The sequence below is a fragment of the Esox lucius genome, chromosome 8 (assembly GCF_011004845.1).
Source record: "Esox lucius isolate fEsoLuc1 chromosome 8, fEsoLuc1.pri, whole genome shotgun sequence".
NCBI classification, from domain to species: Eukaryota; Metazoa; Chordata; class Actinopteri; order Esociformes; family Esocidae; genus Esox; species Esox lucius.
The window spans coordinates 24,921,962-24,941,050 of record NC_047576.1 but is presented as its reverse complement, the minus strand read 5'-3'; the positions used below and the strand labels follow the sequence as shown (position 1 = coordinate 24,941,050).

At 42.1% G+C, this 19,089-nt stretch overlaps 3 protein-coding genes across 3 annotated transcripts; 1 reads left to right on the top strand and 2 right to left on the bottom strand.

The window, feature by feature from the left end:
* Positions 1–1,443: 1,443 nt before the first annotated feature.
* Positions 1,444–4,182, bottom strand: LOC105011885 (proteasome subunit alpha type-7). The gene is given in 7 exon segments (NM_001304054.1): positions 1,444–1,802; positions 1,940–2,002; positions 2,296–2,415; positions 2,916–3,038; positions 3,263–3,387; positions 3,485–3,611; positions 3,989–4,182. Coding segments are annotated over 7 exon segments (756 nt in total). The 5' UTR covers positions 4,091–4,182; the 3' UTR covers positions 1,444–1,706.
* A 66-nt stretch (positions 4,183–4,248) lies between these two features.
* lrrc41 (leucine rich repeat containing 41) lies at positions 4,249–9,973 on the top strand. Its single transcript, XM_010872322.3, has 10 exons — positions 4,249–4,687; positions 4,898–4,984; positions 6,001–6,065; positions 6,187–6,955; positions 7,145–7,378; positions 7,778–7,942; positions 8,218–8,319; positions 8,464–8,592; positions 8,692–8,764; positions 8,962–9,973. The coding sequence occupies exons 1-10, from the start codon at positions 4,543–4,545 to the stop codon at positions 9,179–9,181; spliced, it is 1,989 nt and encodes a 662-aa protein (XP_010870624.1). The 5' UTR covers positions 4,249–4,542; the 3' UTR covers positions 9,182–9,973.
* rad54l (RAD54 like) lies at positions 9,663–17,666 on the bottom strand. The gene is made up of 18 exons (XM_010872324.4): positions 17,494–17,666; positions 17,019–17,099; positions 16,788–16,913; positions 16,582–16,642; positions 16,317–16,452; positions 15,981–16,050; positions 15,570–15,858; positions 15,229–15,353; positions 13,610–13,760; positions 13,324–13,450; positions 13,100–13,174; positions 12,812–12,945; positions 12,439–12,549; positions 12,210–12,333; positions 12,052–12,130; positions 11,237–11,416; positions 10,819–10,982; positions 9,663–10,631 (listed from the first exon to the last, which is right to left on the bottom strand). Exons 1-18 carry the CDS (start codon positions 17,494–17,496, stop codon positions 10,430–10,432), a joined length of 2,238 nt encoding a protein of 745 aa, XP_010870626.1. The 5' UTR covers positions 17,497–17,666; the 3' UTR covers positions 9,663–10,429.
* Between the last annotated feature and the right edge of the window lie 1,423 nt (positions 17,667–19,089).

Genomic DNA, 19,089 nt, shown 5'->3' with positions numbered 1-19,089 from the left:
TGGTAAAGAAAAACCCATTCACAACATCCAGTGAAGTGAAGAACACTCCAGGAGGTAGGCATATCATTATCCAAGTCTACCATATAGACAAAACTTCACAAGACTTCATAAGCCTCAAGAATAGAATGGCCAGATTAGACTTTGCCAAAAAACATCTAAAAAAAGCCAGCCCAGTTCTGGAACAGCATTCTTTGAAGATCAACCTGTACCAGAATGATGGGAAATAAAAAGTATGGAGAATGCTTGGAACGGCTCATGATCAAAAGCATACCACATCATCTGTAAAACAAGGTGGAGGCAGTGTGATGGCATGGGCATGCATGGCTTCCAATGGCACTGGGGCACTAGTGTTTATTGATGATGTGACCGAAGCAGACGGATTAATTCGGAAGTATATTGGCATATGGTGTGCTCAGATTCAGCCAAATTCAGCAAAGTTGATTGGACGGCGCTTCACTTTACAGTTGGACAATGATCCAAAATATACTGTGAAAGCAACCCAGGAGTTTTTTAAGGCAAAGAAGTGGAATATTCAGCAATGGCCGAGTCAATCACATGATCTCAACCCAATCGAGAATGCATTTCACTTACTGAAGACAAAACCTAAGTTAGAAAGACCCACAAACAAACAACTGAAGACAGCTGCAGTAAAGGTCTGGCTAAGCATCACAAAGGAGGAAACCCAGTGTTTGGTGATGTCCATTGATTCTAGACTTCAAGCAGTTATTGCCTGCAAAGGATTCTCAACAAAGTATTAAAAATGAAAATTTTATGATTGTGTTAATTTGTCCAATTAAATATGAGTCCCTGAAATAAGGGGACTGTGTATGAAAATGGTTGCAATTCCTAAGCGTTTCATACAATTTTTTTCCCAACTTTTTTAATTAAAGGTGAAAGTCTGCACTTCAATTGCATCTCGGTTGTTTCATTTCAAATCCATTGTGGTGGTGTAGAGCCAAAATATTTGTGTCAGTGTCCAAATATTTTCAGACCTAACTGTACATGTCCACCTTGGGATCCTCATTGCTGCTATTTCTGCATCCCAGTTGCACATGCTACCTTACTCCTTCAATTTGCCTCAATTGCACATCTATAATGCCATTCAGAATTGCCATTTGTACCCGCACAACTATTTATCCTACTTGTAATATACACTATACTTAAAATGTTTACATTTTCTGCCCTCTTCTATTTGTACTTCTCATTAGATGCTAACTGCATTTCATTGCACTGTACTTGTTCAATGACAATAAATTGGAATCTAATCTAATATTGTGATTGAGGATTGGTTTTGGGGTTTATTATTTGATACAAACTGATTTGACTGGAGTTCCTGGATCTGTTGTTGGCTCTTCAATACCAATATCAATACATCCAGTCATTAATGTGCACTAATGACAATGAATTTCTCAACATGTAAATGACAACTGAGCATTCAAAAATACAAATGACAATCTTTTATTCAAGATTAAATTTATAAACAGCATTATCTGTGGAGTCAAATATGCTTCAGTTCCGGGTGAGCATAATGATGCGCTAACAAGTCAACAGAAAGGTTGTTGCTAATGTAAATACGTATTTCAAACCAAAGAAATGGAGACAAGAGTGCCCTCTTGTTGGATACAGAGGGAATTTGATGTATTCACCCTGAATTGAAACTTATCCTATCCTCACACAAAACGTACAGATTAATGGACTAGTTGGATTTATGTAGATTTCTTCTGCTTCTTCTTCTCTGCCTCCTCTTCTTTCTCCTTCTCAATTTCAGCCACAAGTGTTTCAATTTCTTTTGACTCCAAAAGCTGAGGGAGACAAACATTTGCATTAGTGAAAGCATATATTAACCGTATTGCCCCCCATGGAAGTCAAACCCACATCCCTGAACCAGGGAGGATTTCAAAGACAAAAACTGTGAAAGCCTGTGCACAAGTTTATTTACCTTCAGTGGCTGGTTCCTTCTGATCACTGCCAGCTCAATGTTCTTCCCTCCTGACTGGACAACCTGAGAGGATAGCATCATGAGATTAGGTTAGCAGGATTTCCCCATTTAATTCTAAATGTTTTCAAAGCTGAAAGAGCACGGGCCAGATCTAATACTACGCTGGCAGCGGTACACTGTACATGATGAAGCGGCCATCACAAGCAGCAACATGTTCTGGTTATCAACACCCAAGAGTAATGCATTGAAGAAAAAGCAGATGAAAACCAAGAAGATACTATTTTCACATTTCTAATTAAACAGATAACTCTCTTTTTTCACTGATGCTGAAATGTTATATGTTACTGGTCCCATACCTCCAGCAGGGCTTTGATGGCCAGCTTTATAGCATCATTGTCCGTGGCGATGGCTTCATCTGTGTAGTTCTTCTCCAGAAATTCCCTGACAGTTTTGGCACTGCGACCAATGGCGTTGGCCTGTGTAAGAGTAGATGGAGAAATTAGCCCCAAAAAAACTGAGTTAGTAAAAATTGTTAGAATGACTGAACCACACATCCAGTAAAATGTACTACACCCGTTCTTCTGAAACACCAACCCCAAAAGATCCCATTTAACTAATGAACTTACATATTTTGTTGTGCAGGCTGGAATTTCTATTTACAGCATATTAGAAAGTAGTCAGACCACATCACTGACCCATTTTGTTATATTACAACCTTATTATACAATGGATTAAATAGAAAAATTAAGATTAAACAGGCAAGCGACAAATAATGACTCAAAGAATTGTGTGGAAACAAACTTTTTTTTAAGGTGAGGTGGTTATTTTCATGATACCAAAATGTTACTAACCACACTATCATTATACCTTTTGCCAATAGGTTCTGTTCACTCTTCCCCAAGGATACCAAGTGCTACACGAAAACCTACATAAAAGCCAGATATCAGAAAGGTCCCTAGAAATGTCTCCCACACACCTTCCAGGCATGGTACGTTCCAGACGGGTCAGTTTGATACAGCCGCGGAGTTCCGTCGTAGTCAAAGCCCACAATCAAAGCAGAGATTCCGAAAGGTCTGCGTCCATTACTCTGCGTGTAGCGCTGGGGGGACATGAGGAAGAAAGTGAAACATTCTTACAAGGGGTTTGATAGAGAGGAAAAGCTCTGAAGTCATGTTCCTTAGGGACCAAATGATAGAAAAGAGACTGAAACCGATGTAAAACCTTCAATTGTCCTATATGAAACACTTGTTTATATTTTGGCGCAAAACTATTCACTACATGCATGTGCACTGGTCGTATCAGGTTTTTTTATTTTTATGTTACCTGTTTGAGCGTAGCAATGTGTCGTGTGATGTACTCCACAGTAACAGGGTCCTCTACTGTGAGCCGGTGACTCTGACACTCCACCCGGGCTCTGTTGATAACAATACGAGCGTCGGCTGTCAGACCTGGGAGGGCATATGATAAGGAAAATGTCAGAGCTACAAGAATTTAACCAATCTGGCATTTACTGCCTCAATGAACACAATTTTCGCGAGTTCTTACCTGCAAAAGCCATACACACATGATCATCCAGTGCACAAATCTTGCGCACAGTCCTCTCCTCTTGTAGTTTCGCTACGGACTTTTTTTCAACACCCAGAACGACAATATCTTTCCCTCGGATGCCCACCTGCATAATAGAAATATTAAAGACAATAGTCCATAATTTATTCGTTTACTAAGTTAATATGATACTGCAATTGTCTGTACATTACACAGCCTACACTTGTTAGCTAAATAGCAACAACATGCAAGTCATGCTCGCTCTACTGAATGAAAATCCAGAAGTAACGCAGCTGGTAGCAAGCTGTGGTTATTCAGACATAGCTACAATTCATTGTAAATTTACATTTAAAAAGAGTGTGAAGTAACTTCATACAACTGGCAAACCAAAAGAAACATCAAGTGATTGAATGGAACGTATCTAACGTTAGCTAGCTAAATCCTTAGCTGTTCTTGGCTACAGCACTTGCTAGCTAAACTGGCTAGTTAGCGAATAGCACTCACCGCAGTGGAGCCTTTCTTCACTGCTTCTTGCGCATATTCCACTTGAAACAGATGTCCATCAGGGGAAAATACAGTTATAGCTCTATCATATCTAGCGGCCATCTCTAACCACTAATAAACTTGTTTTTAAATCACGATTAGGCTAAACAAGGCGCTAAAGCAAAACTCAGGACTGGACACCTACAAATGTGCGCATGCGCTTGTAGCTACACGCTCAAGGGGAGATTACTTTACCGGAAGTTGACAAAACTAAACAATTTAGTAAAATCCTGAAATGGGCTAGCTAGGTGGATACAGGGTGGATACAACGTAAATGTTACTAAGTACCTATTATTTAGAGGTATTGCATTGTTTAGTTGTGCAATTGAATAGGGTAATTTTACTGTTTTGTAGTATTTGCAAATATTGTCAATTTACAGCGGTGAATATGGCCTATCTGAATTGGCTCGTAGTAGTAAAATTATATTACAATTGTTTTCAGTTATAAAATTGCTTTTAATTTTTTATTTGCTAGATTTGCTAGATTTTACTTAACACAGTGAATTCGACAAAGCATGTTTGTTTCTTATATCGAACAAATTAAAAGAGCCCATGACAGACGGATGGCCAAATATACGTCCACCAGTACACCTACCTTGAAGGATATATGCCTCAAAACCGTCAGTCACCACGTGGATGTACTAGAAAAGAAAGCTCTTGGTAAGGTTATCTTGGCTATTAAAGCTGTATTTTATAAGTTTTATATCTGCTGGATAATACGTAACCCATTATAATAATATTAAATCTCCATAGTCAAGAGAACAGAGCTGATTATTCTTAAGAAGGATTACAATACATGAAAATACCGTTTCAGTATACTTGTTTGAAAATGAAATAATAATCATGTTATTGTGAATATAACACAACTAGACCTACCAGTATCACTGATCAAGGAGCTCTTGCCTCATCTGAACATTGTTGATCTGGATAGAATTCAACCTGCAGTGAATCTCAGAGGTGAGTACTCTATTACACACACTAATGGGAACTTGTCCCTTATCTGTCTAAGAGTTTTTAGTTTTTTAGGCGACCTCAACCGGGATATGCTTAACCCACCAAAATATGTGGAGCTTCAATTCAACATTTTATATTTTTCCCAAATTGTTAGGTCAAGCAAGTCCTACCCGATTCAATCCCACATTTTTGGACCAATTAAAAACTCTCATAGATAGTATCACAAATATGCCTACCAACTACAACGCATTCTTCTGCCAAGACTAGTGATCAGTCTAGTATTGCTTTTGTTCACAATAGCACCTCTTTTTAATGCTATCCTCTTATTTATGTTAACTGCAGTTTGCCACTGCTAGTGACTGGAACAAATTGTAAAAGATCTTTAAGATAGCCACATATCATGCAATGGATTGCCTTTGGCCAGGTCATCACCATTGGTTAATTTGCTTATTTGGTTAATAACAGTTTAATAAAATACCTTCATCTTCAGAACCCAAAACTATAGACAACATAAGGCACCATGTGAACTAACATCCAGATCTTCTACTTTAACAGATCGTCACTTGGGGTACTGTTATCAGTCAGTATATTTAATATCAGTGACAAACTGTCTTAAAAAAAATGATGTACCATTGCAGTTTTGTGCAGATCCATACTGTCGTGTTTGCCTCTTGCTGACAACAGCTAAGCACATATAAGTCTGACTTCTATAAACAAGCACGCTGTGGGATCACGCTGCTGATGTTGCTGTCAGGCAGGTACAACATTCTTCAGACTAATGTGCAGGGATTTGGAGTAGCTGATTACATGCCATCAGTAACATGTTGTCTGATTTTAAAACGAGTATAAAACCTGTGAGGAAAGTTAGCCAAAATATTGAACTTCATTCAGAATAGTTGCAGTGACACAAACAAAAATTGTGGAAGGGAGAACATAAAAAAGTAAACTACCTTACCCAGCACCTAGTTAGCACAGCATGGGCCGACTAGGCCAAAGCATTTAATTATTATGTCTTTCAGGAATCTCCACCTCATTTGTTTGGGCAGGAATATTGAGAGAAATCTCTGGGCCTCGCAAAGGGATTGTAAGTATATAATAAACAAATTAATTGTTAAATAAAGAAAATGCTTTAAGTAAACCAACAAAGCATGGCCTAATAAGTACATTGAATTGCAATCAACACGTTAATTAATGTTTTCTTCCAGACAAGACTAACTGAAGTTGAGTGGAGGGAGAAAATCATGAACAAGCTCTTTAACATGGCTTTCTATAGCCTCCGATTCAGAGGGGATGCAAAATACCTCCTGAATGTCAACTTTAACACCCTCCTCTTGGTCATGGCCAAATATATTCAGCATCTGCTCGTGTTCCGGACATCCCCCCCCTGTGGCTTCATTGAACGGAGACCTGTTTTGAGCGTCCTGGAAACGACTGTAAGGAGCATTCAGCTGGAGGTCAACAGTCGGCTCAGAGAGTTTCCCGGTGACGTCTTGTATGCTCTGCACCGTTTACTGGACCACGGGGCAGCCCGTAGTGTCGTCATCGCCCATAGCCCGGACCCCTGTTTACTGGCTTGGATTCTTCATGGCAGAGGGCCTCAAAGTGCCAGCAACCAATGCCCACTGCAGTCCATTCATGGAGAGAGAGAACCCGGTGGAGCTGCTGCTGAAACCACTGCCGCCTGCCTGCTCCTGGAGGACGCGGAGCCTGAAGGGACCCAACCCAAGCGTCCTAGGTTGAGTATTGCCTCTGCAGAGGAAAAACTTGACCGGGCCAGTTGCCCGTGCCAGTGTATGGACCCCAAACCACCGTGCCAGATGTTTGTTCCCTCGGCTAGTCCCTCGAAGGAGAGTTGCCCCAAGGGACAGATCCATTCCCTGGCCATAAACTGTTTCAGGGATGGAATCCTTCCTGTACTGCTTCCTCTACTGCCTTCTTGGCTGTGCCTCCGCTCTCTAAGCCTCCATAGTGCATGTAAGTAGCTTGTGTTTATTATTATGACACCCTAGTCACTTTATAAGTACCCTAGTCAGAAGTAGTGCTGGAGCCCTGTGTATCCCAAATGGTACCTTATTCACTGTGGTGCACTACCAGGGTGAATTGGTGCCGTCTGGGGATGGGACACGGCCTGATTCCCTGTCTTGCTGCTGCCTTTGTTTGCAGGGACCTTTGAGGAGGGTGACGTGTTGAGCCTGGCAGAATGTCTGCGGAGGCTGTCTGAGCAGGGGGGCTGTTCCCTCACTGAGCTGAGTGTGGGGTCCCTCCCCCATCCTGCTCTGATGGAATCCCTGCTCAACGCTTGCCCCAGCCTCAGGTCGTTCTCCATGGAGATTCACCCTGTCGCAGAGTACCAGCACGCTCCGCTGAGAAGCGTCCGGCAGCATACACACCAAACAGGTGACTGACGAGACCCAGACCCAGGCTACGCTTACTGTTTCTGGGAACCTGCCCGTTGACCACCCCAAGCTATTCATCTCCAACCTTCATGAAATTGGTTTTCCTGTTTGAGGATTTAGGGCAGGACTATTGTTCCTGGAGGGCCGAAACACTTCTGGTTTTCTTACTGTCTAACAAGGCACTGATTCATATCGGAATCAGACCTTCAGACCTTGAAACCTTCAGACTTTGAAAACAAAAGTGTTGAATAGCCCTGATGTAGGGTTTGGTGACAACTAAATATAAAAGAGCAACTACAATGTATGCTGTTTAATTTGAGTTGGGTGTTTACAGGCAACATTTGCCCAGTGTAGTCATTGTTTTTGAGAACATTGGCTCTTCCCACATTTCTGTTGCTAGAACTCTCCCTGGAAAAGCTGTGCGTGAAAGCACCCAATTTGAGGACGAGTGTGGAGAACCTGCAGGGTGTGCTGAAACGTTCTCCTCATCTCACCTCACTTCACGTCTCAGGAATCAACTGTTCTGCCAGCTGCTCTCCCAGCCACCTCATCCAAACACTGGCTGGTACATGTTATAAAATGTCTCTCAATAAGTTGTAATGGAATTGGTAACCAGAGTAACATAAAACAAGCGTGAACAGAGTACAGGTGCTATTTGACTGGGAGTTTTGTAGTTGTCATTGATGTTGGTCAGTGTATGATAGGCTGTGTAATATGGCTTCTCTTGCTCTTCATTACTTTGCTTCAGAAATGGGTTAAGGTCGTTTTACCTTCATAGCTGTTATTTTCACTCATATAGTAGTTTGTTGAACTGTCTTCTGTGTGTTCCTGCTGTTGCAGAGTCTAATCGTCAACTGAAAGAACTTACCTTGGAGGATATGAACCTGTCTGACTGTCACTGTGCAATCTTCCAGCTACTGGATCACAACTGTATGTTGGAAGGCAAGTCAAGACAAGGCATCCTTGATAAACATGAGCAAAAATGTTGTTTATTTGTCCAGAAATCTAAAATCAAGCTGAAAGATAATTAATTCCCAATTTGGGACTCATACCAATTGTGTTCTCCTGTCTGCTCCATAATGACAGTGTTGTCATTGAAGGACTGTCGCCTTCTGGAGAAATGCAGTAAAAAGGAAGATGCTGTCAGACAGCTGGTTAATTCAATTAAGAAAGTTTCCACGCTCCGGTCCCTCAACCTGGTTCAAAACCGCCTTGGTAAGAGTTCAGTTACCTGTGTTTTAAAGGTTTCAGCCCTGACAACTCTGGGTGGTATTTTATATAAAAAGACCATGTCTTTTTATATTCTTTCTTTAGCCAAGAATGTGATAGTGTTGGGGGAACTGTTCATGGGACCATCACCAAGTACACTGAAAGAACTGGATATCAGGCAAGTATTATCAACATTTAAATTGTTTCATTGGTAGTCTATTTTGACATTTTAAGAGGCCTAATTTAACCGGAGTTCCCAACACTTCCAAATCCATGATGGACAGTGTTCAACTGTGAACTTTGACAGACGGACAGTTAATCGTTACATAGCCACAGCCCTTCTAAACTTTGTATTTCTTGTCCTGTAATTGACAGCTCCAACTTTATCAAGCCGTCAGAGCTGCTGGAGTTTGGAAGGCTGTTGGAGACTCATCATCCTCCCTGGAGACTACTCGTCACTCTGAAGAGCAACCCCCTGGACAGAGAAATGGCACTGAAGGACACTGCACTGGGTACTCTCAGTCACGTCTGTGACCTCATCACTGACCACTGGAACTCCAAGGACACCATGGCCGATCATGTCAGCATCATGTGAACTAGGCCTTACGTCCTGTGAACAGGGCAGGGTGAATATTCCTCTAGATGGCCTCTATATTCAGGCCAATCTTTACTGCAAATGCAGGATTTTGCTATTGGAGAACTTTGCCTTTCACTTTCATCATGCTTTAATGCGATTCCCCAATGGGGTAGACAAGAGCCCTTAATTTAGCCTTTCTGAAACTAAGGGTTATGACCCCATGTGAGGTCACCAGAATTGAAAATAGCGTTGTAAGAAAAACTCAGGAAATGTGCATTTAAATGCTACATCCAGGTTTCAGTGAACATTAATATACTGTGCAGTCTTTCCTTCTTACAAACGTGCCCTAAAGCTTTAAACTTGCAAGAAAACTTCCAAAGGGGACCTTACCAAGCACTGAATGAGGCTGGGAGAAAAAGAATATCAAAAACTTACATTATACCCTGAATGTTCTTTGATGTTCCTTAAATGCTGTTTGCATTTGATGCATTTCAATCCATAGGTTTTTCAGATTACCACTAATTGAATAAAATACAGAAGCGGTTTTGATAGTCATTGTTCCAATTGAAATCATTAGTCATTGTTAAATTATTTTTTTCTACAGGATGGGTTGCAAAAAGTAGGTGACAGGTTAAGTCTGTCCTTTACCCAAGAGGAGGAAAATGGGTGGTTGACTGAGAAGTTACTGGAAATTAAAGTTACCGTTTACAGGCCTATTACATGAAAACCAATGTTCTAAAAAGAATAGAGGTGATTTTGCAAAGAATAACAAATGAACCAGCCATTAAATAAATACTTTTTGGTATTGTTGACAGTGTCATGGTGTGTAATGCAGCATCTGCAGCTTTCGTATCAAGTTTATAAAGTGGGTTGGCTTGTGACAGAATAGATTGTTCAACTTACTGGTTGCCTTGGACAATTGCACTCTATTTATTGAACCAACTATCAAAATAATATTTTTAAGAAAGTATACACAGACAATATATAAATATTATTTACAGAGTGAATATAAACAAAAACAGGCTAAAGACAGATGGACAGTTATAGGTAGGATATCCTTTTCAAGGTCTTGATGGTTTTCAAAATAGTTACTGAGTTACAGACCCTTACAGACAGTCACCAGTAATGTCCATAATGAGGACGTGTTTCTGTCTGTTTTCCACTGCCTTATCCTAGAGGCTCTAGTCCAGTTATGTTGTTCCTGTGTGTTGGTTGACCATCCTTGGTTTAGGGTGGGTATCCTGTTTTTGGGAGCCTGCCCGGCTGTCACACCACGCCTCTCTGGTCCTCGTGGGAGCGCTGGTGGAAGACGAAGGACACGGCTGCATCCCATGATGCCTGCAGCACCGGGTCCCTCAGGCCTTTCTTGTCAGAACAGTGGTACCACTGGGACAGGTCACAGGTGCAGTCTGAATCCTCGGGAGGGGGGCGCACCTGACGCCCATTCACACAGCGCTTACAGCGGAACCTGGCGCGGAACACAGAACAGTCTGCTGTACTGACCTAGTAACTTAGAACTTTTGGCACAGTGCAAAATTAAATGATACAGGAATGTATCTTGTATCAACCAAAATCTGTCGCGAGGACAAAAAGCGTATTTTCGGTTAAGGCTTTTGGGGTTGTAGAAATCATTGGTTGGTCGTGCCAACATGTACCTGTCATGTGTGTCGCTGGTGGTATCTTCACTGAGGTGGAACAGTTCTCGAAGCTCCCCCAGGGAGAAGTGTCTCTCCACATCCTGCTCCTCGTCCACCACACAGCTGCTCAGGGCCTTCTTATGGGCCTGCCGCTGGAGGATTTTCTCCTCAATTGTGCCTGTCTGTAGAAAGTAGGATCTAACATTAAGAACATCCCTAATAGAACCTTATTCCCTATGGGGCTCTGGTCAAAACTAGTGCTCCATGTAGGGAATAGTGTGACATCTGGGACAAACAGCAACTGTCAAATAGCTGTTAACTGTCAGTACATGCAGCTTTTAATGCAGTGAGTGATGTGCAGTATGTTTTATTTCAGTTATTGAATAGTGAAAATACACTTGAAATGTTTTTCATTAAAGAGACTCCAGCTACTCACTGAAAGCAGTCTGTAGATGTAGCAGGTCTTTTTCTGTCCATCTCTCCAGACTCTAGCCATGGCCTGCTCGTCATTGGCTGGGTTCCAGTCAGGGTCAAACATCACCAAGCGATTTGCGCCAATCAAATTCAGGCCACATCCACCAGCCTTGCTACTCAGCATGAAGATGAACTCTGGGCTCTTAGAGAATATTGAATGTGAGTCAAAGAGTGTGTGTGTGTGTGTGTGTGTGTGTGAGCAAGACAAGACAGTGATGCCTCTCCACACCAAGACAAACTTGAAATTGTAAAGCCAGTGAAACAGTGGGACAATGGACTGACAAGGCCATTGTTGAGCTACTAAGACTGCCTTGACAGCACAGATTCTGACCAGAACAATGGCAACATACAAGACTGCAATGACAGGTTCACATCCTAAGTCGAGGACATCTGTGTCCCATAGAATACGTTTGTATCACAACAATGACAAGTCGTAGGTTACTGGTGAGCTTTCCCTGTGCTGTGGCCCTCAGCAACCAGCCATCTGTCCCAGAAGATCACCACACCAAGACAACTAACTGACCTACGCTGCACATAAACATCTGCTCATCTTGTTTCAGAGTGAAGTCCACTGAAGATAATGATATACGTAGCACTCATCCCATTGTCTCATATACTCAGCATCCGCTGCACATTACTAAGTCAACTTTGTGTAGACGTGTGTTCTGTCTACCATTATCAGCACAATTATCCCAAAGGTGTAGATGTACTTAATAACCGTGATTCTGATGTAAATACCTATGGCTACATACTTTTCCAATGTGTTTTAATACTTACAGACGGGCTGTTGAACCTCTCCACTATCTTTGCCCTCTTCTTAATGGACATTGTGCCATCAAGTCGGACATAGAGGTATCTGGGGGAAGAAAGGAAAGTGTTCATTCTCCATCCTAAATGTACACGTATTTTGATATGAAAAAATATGTGAGTTTTACCTTCGAGTTCGGCACAGCTTCTCAAAGAGGTCCAGTGTTTGTGTGTAGTTGGAGACCAACACCACTTTGTCACTAGTGGTGCTTCTGGTCATGGCCAGGAGATAGTCCAGAACCAGCATTTTACCTGGAGGAAAAACAAACATCACTACAGCTGCTGTACAGAATGTTAATTATATTGGCAGGCTCCAACTAAATTGTTTAACTAGGGCCAGTTGTTGTAATGTGTTACCAGAGAGCTGAGGCTCCACAGCTTTTGTTGAGTATCCAGGAGGGAACAGGCTCAGGGCTCCGTCAAAACCCTCCTCTCCCTCCACACACTTATCATAGATGAGAGCTGGGTCTGGGAGGGAAAAAAACAAATAACAATTAAAACCAAATACTGAGGCAAGACATCCAACTGACCAACACCTGCCATTATATCCCTGCACCCACTTTGCTTAGATTAAGAGGCATCAAAGGAGAAGTTAGAAACAGGATGTCATCAGTACACCTTAATCAACTTTCTCATCCAGTGTGACTTACTGACATTATTGTGTGGGACCTTGCTTAGCTTCAACAGAGAAGGACAAAGGTCTAAGCGGCGCTGGGTTTGGGACACTTACGGTTGCAGAGCTTTTTGAGAGAGGTGATGGAGGAAAGAGAGGAGACGCTGATCTTTCCCTGCTGCTGCAGTGTCTCCAAGGGCTTAGCCTGCCTCAGGAACAGCTTATACAGCTCTGTCTGGAGGGGAGTCAGCCTGGAGAGAACAAACATAAATATACAACATCCCTGTACACCTGCAATTATTACACATTGTTGAACCCCAACAACTTCATTGATTCCAAACAATAATTATTAGCCAATTGCAGGAGAAAGTTATTGAATAAAATGATATTTCTTCCTAGAGTTACCTGCAACAGACGACCTGCTCGATCTTAACAGGGAGATACTTGGAGAGGATATCCGAGGTTCTCCTGATCAAGCACCTAAAACCACCAATCAGAGAAATGCATTAGGCACAGTGTATTACGGTGACAGTCAATAGAAAATAAAAGGACCTGCACGTGACATCCGAGGTCTGTTGTGTTGTAACTAACCCCTGGTATCCAGCCTTGTGTGAAGCTTTCAGACTGACCTGTTGACAATGCTGATCAGCTCCTTGAGTTTTTCCTCTCCTGCGAGCCGGTCTTTGTCACTGGCATCTGCGTCACGCCCCTTCAGGATGGGGACCTCAAAACGCTTCTTAAACTCCTGGGCTGTGCCTAAGAACGAAGGGGGAGATCTAAGTGATCTGATCATTTCCCTGGCCCCATCCATTCAGAACACAGAGGACCAGTCAAAAGTATGGACACACCCATTCTCTTAAGATCATCTTTTTAATCAGGTTTTGTCAATTTTGTGGGTAAGTAGCATCCACTTACCCAGTATACCAGCATTGACAAAGTGCACCAGACTGAAGTACTCTAGCAGGTCATTCTGAATGGGCGTGCCAGAGATCAGCACTCTCCTCTGTGCACTCATAGCATTAAGAGCCTGGTAAGTCTGGTTGTCAGAGTTCTTCAGCCGATGACCCTATGTGGTAAAACACAGTGTCATCAACATATCCAGTCTACAAATCAACACAATTCATGAAAGTTATGTCTAGGGAGTATATTGTCAATCGGACAACATCAAATCGAAAACCAAAGGGCTTAAGGCCCAAACTCAAAGTATAACAGGCTATCCACGTAATCACATTCATCATCTTAAGGGACAAAATGATAATACACTCACCTAAAGGATTATTAGGAACACCATACTAATACTGTGTTTGACCCCCTTTCGCCTTCAGAACTGCCTTAATTCTACGTGGCATTGATTCAACAAGGTGCTGAAAGCATTCTTTAGAAATGTTGGCCCATATTGATAGGATATCATCTTGCAGTTGGAGATTTGTGGGATGCACATCCAGGGCACAAGGATCCCGTTCCACCACATCCCAAAGATGCTCTATTGGGTTGAGATCTGGTGACTGTTGGGGGCCAATTCTGTACAGTGAACTCATTGTCATGTTCAAGAAACCAATTTGAAATGATTCGAGCTTTGTGACATGGTGCATTATCCTGCTGGAAGTAGCCATCAGAAGATGGTTACATGGTGGTCATAAAGGGATGGACATGGTCAGAAACAATGCTCAGGTAGGCCTTGGCATTTAAACGATGCCCAATTGGCACGAAGGGGCCTAAAGTGTGCCAAGAAAACATCCCCCACACCATTACACCACCACCAGCAGCCTGCACAGTGGTAACAAGGCATGATGGATCCATGTTCTCATTCTGTTTACGCCAAATTCTGACTCTACCATCTGAATGTCTCAACAGAAATCAAAACTCATCAGACCAGGCAACATTCTTCCAGTCTTCAACTGTCCAATTTTGGTGAGCTTGTGCAAATTGTAGCCTCTTTTTCCTTTTTGTAGTGGAGATGAGTGGTACCCGGTGGGGTCTTCTGCTGTTGTAGCCCATCCGCCTCAAAGTTGTGCGTGTTGTGGCTTCACAAATGCTTTGCTGCATACCTCGGTTGTAACAAGTGGTTATTTCAGTCAAAGTTGCTCTTCTATCAGCTTAAATCAGTCGGCCCATTCTCCTCTGACCTCTAGCATCAACAAGGCATTTTCGCCCACAGGACTGCCGCATACTGGATGTTTTTCCCTTTTCACACCATTCTTTGTAAACCCTAGAAATGGTTGTGCGTGAAAATCCCAGTAACTGAGCAGATTGTGAAATACTCAGACCGGCCCGTCTGGCACCAACAACCATGCCATGCTCAAAATTGCTTAAATCACCTTTCTTTCCCCATTCTGACATTCAGTTTGGAGTTCAGGAGATTGTCTTGACCAGGACCAAACCCCTAAATGCATTGACGCAACTGCCATGTGATTGGTTGATTAGATAATTGCATTAATGAGAAATTGAACAGGTGTTCCTAATAATCCTTTAGGTGATTTTAGATTGGCAATTCTAATCAGATAGAGTAAGAGCCTAGATCATAGTCGCTGTACCTCGTCACAGATAACGAGTCCTACTTTGCCCTTGTGCAGAACTTCAGCATGAAGCCGGAACGTCTCGTATGAAATGATCAGAATGGGGGTGGGAACCCTTAAGCCGTGCTGAGTCATGAAGTTCACTGTTGAACACACAAACACAGCCATGACACTACATGACCACAACATTGTATTCGCACACAAGCCAATTCCAACTTCTGTTTTCATTTCGTCACAAATGAGGGTTTCCAAATGTTTTCACTCAGGCCCCCCTTTCCATTATTCGGTAACAATCCAGAAAAAATGAATCCCTGTCAACTGTCAAAACGTAGCCCATTGTAACTTTTAACTAGGCGTACCTAGTTTCCTGTCGATCTCTTCCTTGGATCCCCCGTCGATGGCCACCGGGGTGATGCGTCCACCCAGCCACTTGCCCACCTCGTTATACCAGTTACGGACCAGACTAGAGGGTGACACCACGATGGCCTTGTCTATCTCTGGCTTGCCGTCTGGACTCTGGCGCAGCAGGGTCCACATGAGGGCTATACACTGCAAGGTTTTCCCCAGCCCCATCTCATCAGCCATGATGCAGCCGTATGAGTTGCCAATACGTCTCCCGGTCACACAGTCCCACAGGAACTTCACACCCTGGCAGAAAACAACACAACCTGGTTAAGCTGCAGTTAGTAGACAACCATGTAAACAACCTCCGGACCCTGGTCAAGAGTAGTACCACAGGAAATGTGTCTGGAGTTTGAAAGAGACAGTACCTCTCTCTGATGGGGTCTGAGAACCTTTCCCAGGACTGGATCCACCACAACATGAACAGGCAGCTTCTCTCTGCACATGAAGAGAAATATGGTTAAACCATTTTCTTACTAACACTGCTGATTTGAGGATTTGTTTTTATGATTGTTTTTAAGATTAGAGTTTGGTGGTATCATTATCTTAAGAAAATGTGCTTACTATAAGTTGCACTAGATAAAAGCATATGGTAAATGTAAAATAAACTTCCACTACAACCTGAAATACTGACCAACATTGCATAACATCTAGAGCAACTGTATTTGCATCTCTCCCACCATTAAGAAAATGAAGAAACTCACTTCTCTGCTTTGATCAGCTCATGAGCACTCAGCACTGGAGGCTCATATAGGACCAGTGCACCATCTTCAAATGGGTCGTGAAGAGACTTTCTCACCCCTGAACGCTTCAGTCCCAGTGCTCTAATCCCCAGAGAGCCTGTAGAACAAAAACATTCCCCAATGGAACATTACTCAGTGTTATATAATTGGCATCAGGCTGTGTATAAAGTCATACAGAAATACATGGTGAGAAGTACTGAGCAAAAAATATTGACTAGACACATACCTGTGTAATTGGGGATAGGGATTTTAAAAGGTTTTGAGAGAATACTTCGAATGAAGGCTTCCTGTAAAGACAATACATTCATAAGCAAAAATACTTAAGGAATAGGGATTACGTGTCGATAATAGCATTTTACTGATTGTTCATACAATCACATTCTACACACTTGTCAATGACATGTGCACTCTGCTTAAAATGACAATACTCACATGTGCATTGCTGTCCACACATAGTACAGGCTGATTGGTCAACTGTGTCAGTGGCTTTCTGAAGGGAGATATGTAACTCTCTCTGCTTTGACTTGGTTCTTTTCCTCCTTTCCTTCGCCTTTTGGTCTGAAACAGCATGTAATGTTGTTATCCTATGTTCTTGAGATCAGTAGAGGAGCAATCAAAGTCAATATAAATGAATGTCTGATCAAAGCAGCATATCAAACTTACATCTTCTTCTGGGTCCCAATCCTCATCCGAATCTCCTCCTTGTTTCCTTTTGGCAACCTGGCTTGGTGCTAGGCTTCGCCTCTGTCATGACATAGTGCACATGGATGTCAGAGAATAATTTCATGTCGCAAATGACTTTCTCTCTGCTTGTCTAGACTACACGTAAAAATAAAAGTTCTCGCATGCACAGATTAACCTGTGTCATAGACAATGTGATTTCTCAGGTGAGAAAAATACATAACGAATCGTCAGCAGTCCTGGGTTTGGAAAGTTTTTTTTAAATAATACTTTCTTGTGGATCTGTTGCCTCAAATTCAGCAGTGCACAAGGATCTACCTCCCAAAAAGAAGGGTGAACTAGATCACATTTTACTGTTCTGGTTGGCAGGGAAGTACAGTACTGCAACTAGCTAACAAGCTAGGAACTGCTTATACTAGCTAACCAGCTACATGTTTACTATCAAAGAGCTACTTACCATTTTTCTCGTCTATGGTTATGTGATGTGCACAATACATAAATGTTGATGAATGGTTAACAAAAGACACATGTCAGTTGCTATATCATTATTTAGTAAAAAAATCTAGCTAACTTCAACACCCGTGTTTCCCTCTTTGGGTTGTTTATGTCTGTTAAATATCCCGCGCGCAGTTGTACAATCATAGGGCAAGCGCAAAGGCTAAAAAGTATGTTCTCGTTTGGGAAATACTGCGTCGGAAAAAGCTCATGGACTATCATATAGCCACTAGGGGACCTACTGAGACAAGGTTTTGAACAATCAGTTTACACTTCAAGCAAATGTATAAAATAAAGCAGTGAATATTTCTATAAAAATAATTACAGAGATTTTAGATTTTTGTGATACTGGAAATTAAATAAATCAATTTCAAATGAAAAGCATCTATATTTGCGGTGACCATGATGTAATCTTTTTTTTATTTTTTATTATAGGATCTCTATAGTCTACATTTTAAGTATTGGTTGTTGACATTGCTGTAGACCACAATTCACAGAGTAGGAAACCCTAATGAAAACAGATTTCTGCCAAGACGTTTCAGATCATTGAATTGATTCCTGGTGTTATATTTATCTAAGTGTGTAAAGATCCTTATCATTTCTATTCATCTTAGTATTTGGGCATCTGTCTCATTCCTTTGTTAACCTGGAGTAAATGTTCATAGCCATTAGCCAGTACAGATCTCCTATTTACAACACAGATAATAAACATGAGTTTCCATAAACTCAACAAGGGGTTTCTCCACAGCCTCCCCAATGTCCCTTGTAAACCAGGGCCAGGGAACACAGGTGCAGGACTGGGTGTGGTGAGCAGAGGTCAGGTCTGGGTCGCCACTGGTGTGGCCTAGTCCCGTAGTGTGTGTGCGTCCCAAATGGCACCTTATTCCCTGTCCTGTACTACTTATAGGAGGCCATTTGGCTACAGGATGCAGGTTTCTCAATCAGCATGTTTTATTGTGTTATTATTGTCTCTCATGCAAAGTGAGACGTAGTACCAGGTGAAAGAAAAGGCGGTCACATCCAGGGCCCAACTTATTTAAGACACCTGAGTATTTGTCATTATCATTAAGATGAAACTAGGCTATTCTGCAGCATTTCCGTTCATGTTTTTGTAGCTCACATTTATAACAAACAATCATGAATGAACCAACACTGAGTAGCTGATTTCATTCCTGGCGGCCTCAGATTACAACACCTTTCCTTCTCAATATTGTGAAGACTTGAAATGGTAATGAGAAAAGTTATATAAAATGCCTTGATGTTTGTATGGTTACTGCCTGGGTTACCGCCTTGGTTGTTCTAATAGTCTAAAGGAAGTGACACCAATTCAGAAAGGAGCTCCCACAGGAGTGTTTTGTGAAGTGCAGAGCTGACACCACATTCTGCACGTCTCTGTAAACTACTGCACAAGGCCTGTCTTGTTCTCTTATCCAACGCCATCACACTCTTTGATAGGTCTTTTCTTTTGCGTGAACACCTTTAGTGTTGAGATAAAGCACCTTTTTAAACCATGGCCAAAAGAGGCCCACACGTTGCCCACTGCAATGCCCACTCTGTA

What these genes read in the sequence shown, in the direction of transcription:
- rad54l (XM_010872324.4), bottom strand. An exon ending in GAGCTGATCAAAGCAGAGAA is followed by an intron (nt 16,051 to 16,316) that starts GTGAGTTTCTTC and finishes CTTCATGTGCAG; the next exon opens with AGAGAAGCTGCCTGTTCATG. An exon ending in TCAGACCCCATCAGAGAGAG is followed by an intron (nt 15,859 to 15,980) that starts GTACTGTCTCTT and finishes GTTTTCTGCCAG; the next exon opens with GGTGTGAAGTTCCTGTGGGA.
- lrrc41 (XM_010872322.3), top strand. Translation starts at nt 4,543, where the DNA reads ATGTTTGTTTCTTATATCGAACAAATTAAAAGAGCCCATGACAGACGG. An exon ending in GCAGCATACACACCAAACAG is followed by an intron (nt 7,379 to 7,777) that starts GTGACTGACGAG and finishes TTCTGTTGCTAG; the next exon opens with AACTCTCCCTGGAAAAGCTG. An exon ending in CCTGGTTCAAAACCGCCTTG is followed by an intron (nt 8,593 to 8,691) that starts GTAAGAGTTCAG and finishes TTCTTTCTTTAG; the next exon opens with CCAAGAATGTGATAGTGTTG.